This window comes from Macaca nemestrina, chromosome 18 (assembly GCF_043159975.1).
Source record: "Macaca nemestrina isolate mMacNem1 chromosome 18, mMacNem.hap1, whole genome shotgun sequence".
In the NCBI taxonomy this organism is placed as follows: Eukaryota; Metazoa; Chordata; class Mammalia; order Primates; family Cercopithecidae; genus Macaca; species Macaca nemestrina.
Genome location: NC_092142.1, coordinates 21145994 through 21159111, shown reverse-complemented (window position 1 = coordinate 21159111; position 13118 = coordinate 21145994). Strand labels below are relative to the sequence as shown.

The following is a 13118-nucleotide window of genomic DNA, read 5'->3' as shown; positions in this document are numbered from 1 at the left end:
TTAAGCATTGAGCCTATTGCTTTTTCTCTTTGGCATTTTAGAGTCTAGGTCCTTAGGAATGCCTGAAAATATGGCCAAGAAAGGACTGGAAAATCAAAACAAAACAAAAAACTCGTAAAGCTTTTTCTATGGATATATATGAGGGAACCACTCTGGGGACAGAGAATTCCACAATAAGTTTATAAAATTCTGGTGAACCTAGACATTATTTAAGAACAGATGCAGGACTCTTCACTCAAAATAAGCCATCATCCATTGTTGGACTAATTAGATCTCCCAAAAACAATTTGCTACTTCGAAGTATGTTTAAGGCAAAGATCTTTACTTTTCAGCCTAAGGGTGTAAAGCCCTCAGCTTCAGGGCTTGGTTCCGGGAGTCTTACTACTTTGTGGTCCAGAACCAGCAGCATTCAGCATCACTGGCATCGTTTTAAGAGCTTGTTAAAAATGCAGACTCTCCAGGCGCAGTGGGTCCCACCCATAATCCCAGCACTTTGGGAGGCAGAGGTGGACGGATCACTTGAGGTCAGTTAGAGACCAGTCTGGCCAACATGGTGAAACCTCATCTCTACTAAAAATACAAAAATTAGCCAGGTGTGGTGGTGCACACCTGTAATCCCAGCTACTTGGGAGGCTGAGGCACGAGAATCGCTTAAACCCAGGAGGCGGAGGCTGCAGTGAGCCCAGATCACGCCACTGCACTCCAGTCAGGGCAACAGAGCAGGACTGTGTCAAAAAAAAAAAAAAAAAAAAAAAAAGCAGACTCTCAGGCCTAGCCCCTGACCTACAAACTCATAATCTGCATTTTAACAAGATCCCCTGGTGATTCCTATGTACATCAAAGCCAAGAAGCACTACCCTAAGTAACTCCCGCTATGAATACACATACTAATGAGGCTGCCATGTTATGGTGAATTTAAAGGGCAGAATCACAGAAAGATAAAATGATGGACTAACTGCCAAGGTTCTGACTAGTAGAAGTATTGTAGCTCAGGTAGTCAACATGCTGAACAAGATAACTTTTCTTTTTGTGTTTTTCCTTTTGTAAACCTAAGGATAAAGAAAAAAAATAAATGTCCAAGATTCACTTACCCATTGATAGATGTTCTAGACATAAACAGGCTAAAAACAGATGACACAAAAGAATGATATAATTGGATAAATAGCCAGCCCGATTTCTCAATGCTGTTGTTTAAGAAGATCTGTGTTCCTTGATCAAGGTAACTCTGAACAAAGACAGCCTGGAGTGATTCGCATAATTTCTCTCTGTTGCACACATACCACTAAAAAAAAAAAGAAGAACAAAAATTAAAACACATAACCAAAGTGTCACCTAAGAAATCCAAAAACAAAAAACCAGAAGACTAAATCAAATCTAAGATTTCTAAATATTACCTACCATCTCATGATACTCTGAGAATAATCATTTCTTATACTCATATAACCTATAAAATATAAAGCACTTCTTCGGACATGACTTCTCATTTCATTTTCTTACAGCCCTCAAGGTAAGTCGAGTGGGTGAGGGAAGGGTGGAGAGGCTTTTGGGTCATTCAGCTTAGTAGGCAGCAGAACAAGACCATAGCTCAGGCACTCGGACTCCCAGCCCAGTGCTTCAGTCACTGTATCCCTGAGATTTAGAAAGCTCTGCTGGCCTCTCTTTCACTGAGATTCAACATCAGAAGGCAAACAGCTGGCAGTATCCTTGCTTTTAGATAAGAAAACAGTCACATAATCCAATGCCTTAACTCAAAACCACCCAACAAACCCAAATAGCAAAGTAAGCAACAGAATTTAACACTCCAGTGACCAGATTAAGTTGCCTTTCTTCTTGTGGGCTATTTAAAAGAGATCTTTAGAAATCTTGAGGTGTGCTTTACAAATAGGTCATATGACATTCCTACAGAGGCAACATGTGCTCAAGAAAGATTAAGAAGTTACTTAAGGTCATACTGCAATCAATGAGAAGACCAAGTAGTAACATGCTAAGACCCAGATTTCCAGGAATTGGCTCTACCCAGAATCCACATTCTAGAACAAAATTCAAGAGCTTCACCTACAGATGAAATTTATAATCTTTCATAATAAATGAGTTAGCATACCAGAGAGGTGGGGAAGCAGACTGTGTATCAGCTTTAGTGTCAGCCCCCAGTCAAGTCCCGGCTCTGCCCTTCCTATGTGAGCTCAGACAAATCACTTAATCTCTGAGCCTCCATTCATTTGTAGACTAGAGACATCACTGGTGTCTATCTATCCTGGTAGGGTACTACAAGGATTAAATAAGATAATGTAGGCAAGGCCTCAACATAACACAAAGCACATAGTGAGAATCCTACAATAATAATAGCAATGAGATTCCTCTAACATGGCCTGAGAAATAAGAGTAAGCCCCTTAGGTACAGTGATGAAACTACAAAGTATATCAGTTACTATTAACCCATTATCTGTCATGAAACACAAATTTTTCCCAGTCAACCGGCCAAGAGTAATTTGCTTCCGCCTGACAAATATGACCTTTTATCAGCGGTAGACGTCCCATAAGCGCATGCACAATTGGTGGACCAGCTTTACAGTCATCCTAAGCTTACTAAATGTTCAGTGAAATCTTAAGTAACATTCCCGATGCTAACGTTAAAAGGAACTAGTTACAAATCAACACAAACAAAGAGACACATTAAATCTCAGAGATTAACCATTTTACAAACTCTGTTCCCTAAACTGGGTAAACTAAGCCTTTCCAGTTGTGGACTGATTTGTGCTAATTTGCCATTTCATCACAGTTATCAAAACTGCTTGGACTTCATATATAAAACTATTTTTATTTTTCCTACTCTATATGACAAGCTAGGAAGCTTTTTACATTCACTGCCTACATTTTTTTCCCTCGGTCTGAAAATGTTCTCACTTAATGATTTTCTAATTCTTAATACTCATTGTGCCTGAAGTTATGCTCCAGTGCAGGTCATAAACCGTTTTTTATTATACTCATGACCTCCTGGTGCACGTTCTGAACTCTGTAATATGGAGGCCACTCTGACTTTTATTTATTTTTTATTCTCTGAAATGGCTAATCAAGATGAAAGCCATCACCTTGATAAAAGGCAATCAGGTGCATTCTATTAATGTGGATGAGAAGTCATTCAAGTGAAACAGAGAAGCTAAGAATTCCTTGGCATCCACTTGTAAATGGACTAGAACAACAATAGATTCTGACTTCCAGAACCAAGCAGGAACTGGCACCATTAACTGCAAATAGTGCTTTCAAGCACCAAGAGGAAAACTCAAGTTTTTAATAGCATTTTTCTTAATTCATCAACATTAACACGTGTGGTTGAACGTTTACTGTCACACAGGTCTTTCAGGAAAGAAACTGCCTATTGAACAGAATGTGCTACAGAACAAAAACAGAGCAAAGCTCTTCTCTGTAAAAAGAAAGGTGAAACGTATGTCCTTTCTGACCATTTGCATGACACAAATGTCGATTTCACAGCAGCATTGCCAGAAAGTGAAAACAAGTCAAATGTCCATCAAATAGTGGATAAACAAGATGTGATAATAGATTCATATAAAATAATAGCATATTCTGCCATACAAAGGAATGAAGCACTACTTCATGCTCCAACATGGATGAACCTTGACAACATTATGCTAAGTGAAATAAGTCAGTCCACAAAAGACCGCATACCATATAATTCCACTTCTGTGAAATGTCTTGAATATGCAAATTCAGAGATAGAAAGTAGATGGCAGATTGTGGCTGCCAGGGGCTGGGGAGCTGGGACAATGTGGAGTGGCTGCTAATGGACATGAGGTTTCTTTTTGGGGTGATGAAATGTTCCAAAATAAATACTGGTGATGGCTGCAGAATGCTGTGATTATATTAAAAATCAATGGATTGCACTCTTCAAAAGGATACATTCCATGGTATGTGAATTATATCCCAATAAAACTGTTTTTTTTTTTTTTTTTTTTTTTTTGAGACGGAGTCTGGCTCTGTCACCCAGGCTGGAGTGCAGTGGCACGATCTCGGCTCACTGCAAGCTCCGCCTCCCGGGTTTACGCCATTCTCCTGCCTCAGCCTCCCGAGTAGCTGGGACTACAGGCGCCCGCCACCTCGCCCGGCTAGTTTTTTGTATTTTTTAGTAGAGACGGGGTTTCACCGTGTCAGCCAGGATGGTCTCGAACTCCTGACCTCGTGATCCGCCCGTCTCGGCCTCCCAAAGTGCTGGGATTACAGGCTTGAGCCACCACGCCCGGCCAATAAAACTTTTTTTAACACACACACACCCCTCCCTAAATATGTAGGTGGCAGTTAGATCTTCCAGAAATTAAAAGTGGCCTGAAAACGTAAGTAACTTAGCAAACCTCTTAAAATACAAATTTTAAATGCAAATCTGATCACATCACTACCCTGCTTAACAGGAACCTTACGATAACATTCAAAATGCTTAATATGGCTTACAAGGCCCTACACGATTTTTGTTCATTCTATGTCACCAGCCTCACCTCATGACATTCCCTACCAACCCATGACCCCTGGACCCTCACTCCATCACACTGCTCCAGCCCTTCGTTCTTTTTTCTGGAAGGCCCCTTTCCCGTGGCTGTCTCACATGGTATTTGCTCTGCCCCCCACAATTCCCACCACCTAAACCACTCTCTCTTCACCTGGTTCGTTCAACTTCAGCCTAAATATTTCCTAGGTATATTTTCCTTCAAAAAGAAAATATACCTAGGAAAGGCTAGGCTAGGCCCCCTGTTCTAATACCCTTTCATACATCCCATTTGTCCCTTCAGTAATATTTACAATCTCTGGATTGAATAATTGTAGACAATTGCATATTCAGTGCCTATCTTCCTAGGTAGACTGAGAGCTTCATAAAGGCAGAGAAAATGAATGGCTTCAGTGCCTGGCACAGATACAGACAAACAATAAGTGTTCATCTACAGGCAGTCTAAACAGATAGAATTTGGAGTTTCTAACAAAATCCTAGAGGAAACATAAGGATAACCACAGAGACCGCTGCCATGGGGTTTCTGTCAATTTCTGAAACTCTGCAAGGCCTTGCTTAAACCTAATTTTGCAAACAGTGGTTAAAGCTACCCACTCACCACAAAATTACATTACCACAAGCAAGGAAGCAAGCGATGAAGGAAGACACCAACTGAGCACCTATCATGCACCAGGCACCAAGCCAAGTGCTTTACATTTCATTTACCACCTTGCAACTTCTGAACAAATGGGAAGCCTAGGGTCTCTAAGCAGCTCCAGCTGATTCAAGCTCCTGCTCCAGGTACCCGTTGTTTTATAAGCGTTTCTTTCAAAGAAGCTTCTCTTCGCTGAACTCTACCCAGTGTGTCTGCTAAAGAAAAGAAAGCAGGACTATCCTGCCAATTAAACAGAACTAGATGTGTGTAGAGAAAAGATAACCTGGTCTAGATAGTAACGGAAGTCCTGTAAGCCAGGGTTTCTCACCCTTCACACTACTGACATTTGGAGCTGAATGATCCTCTGTTTCACGGGCTGGCCTGCACATTGTAGGATGTTTAGCAGCATTCCTAGCACTTACCCATCAGGTTCCAGTAGCACTACCCCAAGGGACAGCCCAAAATGTCCCAGGCATTGCCAAATGTCCCCGGGAGGCAAAACTGCCACTGCTTGAGAACCCACACATGGACTTACCCACAAAATGTCACTGTACTGACTCTCCAGTAATGTTTCCCACTATCCCAGCCTAACTATGGTCTAGGGACTCCAGCTGACTGAATTAAAAGATGGACTCGATCGCCTCAGGGAACCTACATTCCAGAGTGAAAATAAAATCAGAAACCAAGGGAAACAAGTAATGTGACTATGATCTTGAAGAGGAGCTTCACAGCCTTAAAGGAGCAGTCACCTTGCCCTTAAGGTGAAATACCAAGGAGAGAGAAAATCTGCAGGAACCCCTGTAACCCAATGGGCAGGCCTCCTGGTTTCGCCTCTCTCCAGACAACCCAGCTTAGATAGAAAGCTATGCTGAGCTCACAGCACTGGGTGGCTTGTCTGTAGGCTCCCGTGTACTTTCAAGCAGGTGAGTTCTTTGTTTTTGTTTGTTTGTTTGTTTTTGTTTTTGTTTTTGTTTTTTTGAGATGGAGTCTCCCTCTGTCTCCCAGGCTGGAGTGCAGTGGTGCGATCTTGGCTCACTGCAACCTCTGCCTCCTGGGTTCAAGTGATTCTCTCCCCTCAGCCTCCCAAGCAGCTGGGATTACAGGCACCCACCACCCCACCAGGCTAATTTTTGTATTTTTAGTAGAGATGGGATTTCACCATGTTGGCCAGGCTGGTCTCAATCGCCTGACCTCAGGTGATCCACCTGCCTCGGCCTCGCAAAGTGCTGGGATTACAGGTGTGAGCCGCCGCGCCCAGCCGCAGGTGAGTTCTTTGAATGTGTGCTCCTCAAAGACTACAGAAACAAAGGCGCACAGGCAAGAACAAAGTACTATGCTCGTTAAATTCACACACTGACAGGACTACGTGCCCGCCCTACTGTGAGGCTGGACTCCTTGGCTGGAGCCTATCATATCTGAAAAAGCATCTTATTAGCATCTGCCTTTAAAGCTCACTCAAATGTTGTTCGATCTAAATAAACAATGGAATCTTTTAAATGACAAACTCTAATCAAATGAGAATGATTACATTCAGCCATCTGCTGATGCCAAGTACAGAACAGGATGTGATAACTAAACATAACATCTAAAAATTACAGTAAATAGCAATATTCTCTCTACTGGCAACACAACTGCAAAGACACTAACAATTGGCCAGGTAGTAAACAGCCAAATCAGGTGGCTGCCAGGCGTTCTGAATGCATGTCTGACAGTATTCGCCAAAGTGATTAAATATTGGGTCATATTGTGTTAAAAATTTCCTGGCTGGCTATGGTGGCTCACACGTGTAATCCCAGCACTTTGGAGGCCAAGGTGGGCAGATCACTTGAGGTCAAGAGTTCAAGACCAGCCTGGCCAACATGGTGAAACCCTGTCTCTACTAAAAATACAAAAATTAGCCAGGCGTGGCGGCAGGCACCTGTAATCCCAGCTACTAGGGAGGTTGAGGCAAAAGAATCACTTGAACCCGGGAGATGGAGGTGGTAGTGAGCCCAGATTGTGCCACTGCACTCCATTCCGGGTGACAGAGCAAGACTCTGTCTCAAAAAAAAAAAAAAAAAAAAAATTTCATTAAGCCCATGAACTCCTCCTAACATTTATATAACCTTGGTTGATGAATCACTCGTTCAAAGCAGGAATGCAATTTTCCTATAAAATTATATTTGCTAATCAGACCAAAGAATATGGTTAAAAGTTTTTCTGAAATTATTTTTGGAGTTTATCAACTAATCAAACATGTAATATATAACATATCCAAAATACAACATTCCCAAAATACAAAGGATTTAAGCACACTAGCAGAGTCAGAAAGTCATTTTAAAAACTGACTGATTTTAGATAATGTGGTATAATAAAAAATACATATTTGGTCTTTGTCCCAGGTTCCTGATAGAGTTCCTAAAACCCTTGGAGAACCTCAGGATGATAAGGATATCTTTTGCATGCTAACAAGATGACTCCTGATGGGGTGGGAGACCCAGATAGCTTCAGGATGGGGACCAGGCTGTGGGTACAAGGTTCAAACTTTCAGCCCCACCTTCCAATCTCTAAGGATGGGAAAGGAGTTGAAGACTGAGTCCAATCATGCCTATGTAATGACACCCCTAAACTACGGGGTCCTGGCAGCTTTTGGGTTGCTGAATACATTGATATGATGGTTGGGTGGCTCATCGGAGGAAAGAGACACTCTACACCACCTCCTACACCTCACCCTATGCACCTCTTCCACTTGGCCGTTCCCCGATTGTATCCTTTGTAATAAACCAGTAAACCTAGGTGGGTTTTTTAAATTATTATTTTGAGACGGAGTCTCGCTCTGTCGCTCAGGCTGGAGTGCAGCGGCATGATCTCAGCTCACTGCGACCTCCGCCTCCAGGGTTCAAGCGATTCTCCTGCCTCAGCCTCCCCAGTAGCTGGGACTACAGGCGCCTGCCACTACGCCCAGCTAATTTTTTGTATTTTTAGTAGAGATCAGGTTTCACTGTGTTAGCCAGGATGGTCTTGATCTCCTGACCTCGTGATCCACCCACCTCAGCCTCCTGAAGTGCTGGGATTACAGGCATGAGCCACCGCACCCAGCTAATTTTCTGTATTTTTAGTAGACACCAGGTTTCACCATGTTAGCCAGGATGGTCTTGATCTCCTGACCTTGTGATCCACCCACCTCAGCTTCCCGAAGTGCTGGGATTACAGGTGTGAGCCATTGCACCCCTAAGTATTTTCCTAAGTTCTATGAGTCATTCTGTTATAGGAAATTATGGGGTGGGGTGGGGTGGGGTAAGGTGAAGGTAGAGTTGTGGGAACTCCCAAATTTGTAGTCAAGTTGGACAAAAGCACTGGTAGCCTGGGGACCCAGGACTTGCAGCTGGCCTCTGAAGTGAGGGCAGTCTTGTGGGACTGAGCCCTTAACTCTGTAAAGTGTGATCTTAACTCCAGGTAGTTAGTGTCAGAACAGGATTGAACAATTAAACACCCACTTGGTGATGGGAAAATAGAGAATGGCTGATGTCAGGAAAAAAAGACAACACATGTAAGAATCTTTTTTCAACTTTAAGCCTTACAAAAAGCATGCACAAACCAGATAAAGGCCAGAACTTCAAGCAGCTGTCCTATTCTCATCTAATTCACAAACCGCAAAATCTTCAAATAGCATTGTGCACACAGCTACCTAACTTCAGTGTCCACACAGACTCCTCAATAGAATGAGGGCAGTTTCCTATTCAGAAGGTAAGCCTAGGCCAGGAGCAGTGGCTCACACCTGTAATCCCAGCACTTTGGGAGACTGAGGCAGGAGGACTGCTTGAGGCCAGGAGTTTGAGAGCAGCCTGAACAACATGGCAAGACCCTGTCTCTACAAAAAATTTAGAAGCTACTCAGGAGACCAAGGCAGGAGGATCTACTGAGGCCAGCAGTTTGAGGCTGCAGTGAGCTATGATCGGGCCACTGCATTCCAGCCTGGGTGACAGAGCCAGAACCTGTTTCTAAAAAACAACAACAAAAAAAATGAAGGCAACCCTATTTTTACCACACCACAGACAACACAAGGTTTACTAGGAGGGGCATCATAAAGCAGGAGAAAATGTGTTGTCTTGAAACCAGACAAAGCTAGGTGCAAAGCCCAACTCTATCATCCATTAACTCTGCGCTATTGAGCAAGTCTCTTATCTCTCTCAGCCTCACTCTTCCGTATGTAAAGTGCGGATGATACCACCAATCTCCAAGAGTTCTATGAGGACCAGTGGGGATAACATATTTGAAGTGCCTGGCACACAACAGAAGGCCAGTAACTGTTCATATTTCCTTCCCCTTTCTCTCCAAGGCAAGGGCTGGTCAGAGGAGAAGTGCAATTCAAGGGCATGCCTAAAAACCACACTGTAAGTCTGGGCATCCAGCCACTCTCAAAAGAAATGGGTAATCAAAGACCCAAGGCATTCAGTGCTACCAAAAACAATCAGAAAAGCTCCACTGCTCAGGGTCTATGAACACAGAATCTTTTCTGAGTTGGCCAGACCAACTCCATCAACAGACCTTGACAGTTAAGGATTCCAAATTCACATTCTAAGATTTTACAATGCAATCAACTCAGTGCAGACATTTCACCATAGACACCTTGCATTTAAGCACAGCACAGGAGTAAATATTCAGACCATTCACCATTTTCCCACAAACAATATAAACCCAACCCATAACCTGTTTATGGGAGATTTCAATGTGTAGAGTGACAGGCACCCTCATATCCATGAGGGGAATCAATTAAAACAGATTAAATTGCTTCAGCTTTGACTTAATAACAAATTACTGACAATCCTCACTGCAAATACTAAGTACTCACTCCCTGTAGGACAGGATAATCCTAAAATTTTAACAAAGCTTCAGAGGGTCTGCACAACAGAGCTTTTTACTGGACGCCATTAGGGTCTTCTAGGGCACCTCCAAAGAGAAACATAAAGACTCCTGGTATATCCAGCACAAGAAAGAGATCGTAACATTCTGTGAAATTGAAGCAAACACTTGTTGGGGTTTCAACACAGATTATGAGGAAGGAGAGAAATCCTTTCCGAAGTCTCTTTGGTATTCAGCTACAAAGGCCTCCAGACTCTCGAAGGCAGTTCAGAGGAGGACACCAATCCATCACTGTCTGTCCGGCTTAGCTGGCTGACTATCCTTGAAGCATTGTTAACTCATGCCTGACTCCAGTCTGCCTCCACAAGGTAAATGAGGGCTACAGGGAAAGGAAACACTCCGTCCTTTAGCACAGTGTTTGGCTCTGGCTAGGCTGTCCAAGTATTTTTTCATTTGGGGGAAAAAAAGGATTTTAATTCTTTCTTGAATTCATCATCACTTGTGGGCATAGCACAGTTCTGAGCTTATATAAGAAAGTGAAAAAATAAGTCACTCCTATACACATACTTGCAATTTTAAGTTACACCTTAATAAGTCCGGATATTTAATGTTATCTGTGCTTTTAAAACACCTTGCAGTATGTCACCTGGAGAAATCGTTGTGGTTTGGTTCAACGAGTTCTATAACAATTTTTTCACTCCATCAATTGAGAAGCTATTGAACGGCTATTATTACCAAGAACCTGGGGCCTACGGGTCCTTTCATAGTTTCAGTAGCTCCGTAATAGATGCATTAACTTTAAGCACCAGGTGCAATGCAACAAAAAGAAGAGATCCTAAGTTTTTTGTTGTTGTCTTTTTAAATTCTGAGTCTGCCAACATTGAAAAGTGACAATATCTACTAGAGTCTCACTGCCTGCCTCTATTTCTTCCCAGAGAGTCAATCTACCCACCCTGCAACCTGTGATTAAGAATATGCTGTTGGAGGCTGGGTACAGTGGCTCACTCCTGTAATCCCAGCATTGTGGGAAGCCGATGTGGGTGGATCACTGAGGCCAGGAGTTCAAGACAAGCCTGGCCAACATGGTGAAACCCTGTCTCTACTAAAACTACAAAAAAATTAGCTGGGTGTGCTGGCGCATGCCTATAATCCCAGCTACTGGGAGGCTGAGGCATGAGAATCGCTTGAACCCAGAAGGTCAAGGCAGCAGTGAGCCGAAATTGTGCCACTATACTACAGCCTGGGTGACAGAGTGAGACCCTGTCTCCAAAAAAAAAAAAAAAAAAAAAAGCTGTTAAGAAAGCTGGGAATTTCTCTTGCAAAAATTCTTTATTCTGTAAGAAGCCACATAGTAAATGTTTTAGGCTTGCAGGCCATACAGTAGCAAATACGCTGCTGTTGTAGCCTGGGAGCTTGCAGACCACAGGTAAATGAATGTGGTAGTTCTCTTTCAATAAAACTTTATTTGTGGGCTGGGCATGGTACCTCACACCTGTAATCCCAGCACTTTGGGAGGCCCAGGCAGAAGGATCACTTGAGGGCAGGAGTTCAAGATCAGCCTAACCAACACAGTGAAACCCCATCTCTACTGAAAAATACAAAAATTAGCTGGGTGTGGTGGCATGCACCTGTAATCCCAGCTACTCAGGAGGCTGAGACATGATAATTACTTGAACCTGGGAGGCAGAGGTTGCAGTGAAGCAAAATTGGGCCACTGCATTCCAGCCTGGGTGACAGAGCGAGACTCCATCTCAAAAAAAAAAACTTTATTTGTGGACACAAATAAATTTGAATTTCATAAATGAAACTTCATGTATTACAAAATGTTATTTTGATATTTTCTTGGTAACCATTTAAAAAATATAAAACCATTCTTATTTCATAGGCTGTAAAAAATATGTCTGTGAGACCAGTCTGGCCTCTGGGCCACTTCCCTGATCTAAGTGAAACCCTGCTTCTTGCTTGCCTAAAGTGAAACATAATCCCAGTTTTGAAGCTAGCACACCAAACCAAGTTACTAAAATGGCACTGCTACTACAGTTTTAGAGCAGCTTTAGCCCAAAGGAGCCTTGCCTCTCCAAACTACACTAACAAAATAGCAATTTTTAATGAATAAACATTGCCCAAGATCTCTCTTTTAACCACAGAATCCTCCATCATAATTCCTTAATAAAATAACCAGAAGGAAAACTTGCACTAAGTATGGTTCAATCAAATCCACAACCCTGCTTTTATGCAACTCCAAAAGAACCAGATGTGGCTGGCTATGGAACTCACACACCCAACTGAACACTTAGAAGACCTTGTATAAAACTATTAATCTGAAGGAGGAAAAACAGTTACAGTTATTTCACAAGCAATGAAGTTATAAGGCAAACACAGGATCCCGGAATATTAAGTGGAAAACAAATTATCAACTCAGCCACAGTGCAGAAAGGACAGTTTCCTACTTTATCTCATGGTGGTTTCTACACAGCTTTCTTCTGTTCATTTTAATCTTTATTCATGGACTATTATCTTCATAATATGAATGTATTCATGTCAAAATAATGTCTGGATTCATTATTCTAAGGAAAAGAGTTGACCCCTCCCCCAAATATTCAGAAAATACCAGATTAAGTCTTCACCCTAAAGAAATTATCTGCCCAGTTGTTAGTGAAGGGGTACACACACGCACGCACACACACACAATATAAATATAGTATCTGAAATAAATGTATCTGAAACCAGTATTAGTCTTCATTAGAACCTAACAGATTCAGCTTTAAAAAGGTACACAATTAGAAAAGTATCCTCTGCTGGGAGATATTCTGAGGCTATGTCTACAGCTGTAATTCCACCTCCATACAAATCAGTGTTGAAACAGTGCTTCAATTTTTAAGATAAGTGCAATTCTTTTATGAGCAATGAAAACATATCAAGTGGCTGCAGGAGGGGTAATCATGATAAGTGTTATCATAAATACCAATAGCTAAGAGACTCAATCATAATCCCACATCAATGGAGATAAACCGCTTTTTCTCCTATCCAGCACCTTATTTCTATCAACTGCTTAAAAATGTTAAAAATGACATTTCTAATTCATTGTCTACACCACTGTTCCATATGTGACATTCTGATAACTGTACA

General features: G+C 42.1%; 1 protein-coding gene across 5 annotated transcripts in view; it reads right to left on the bottom strand.

Annotated features, from left to right (window-relative positions):
* The window catches only part of LOC105485008 (methyltransferase 9, His-X-His N1(pi)-histidine), a 50695-nt gene that overhangs the window by 35855 nt on the left and 1722 nt on the right, over positions 1-13118 (bottom strand). For all 5 annotated transcript variants that reach the window (XM_011747158.3, XM_011747159.3, XM_071084234.1 and 2 more), the window contains exon 2: positions 1092-1282. In XM_011747158.3, the coding sequence (XP_011745460.2) occupies positions 1092-1282 (191 nt within the window). The remainder of the gene's footprint in view (positions 1-1091; positions 1283-13118) is intronic.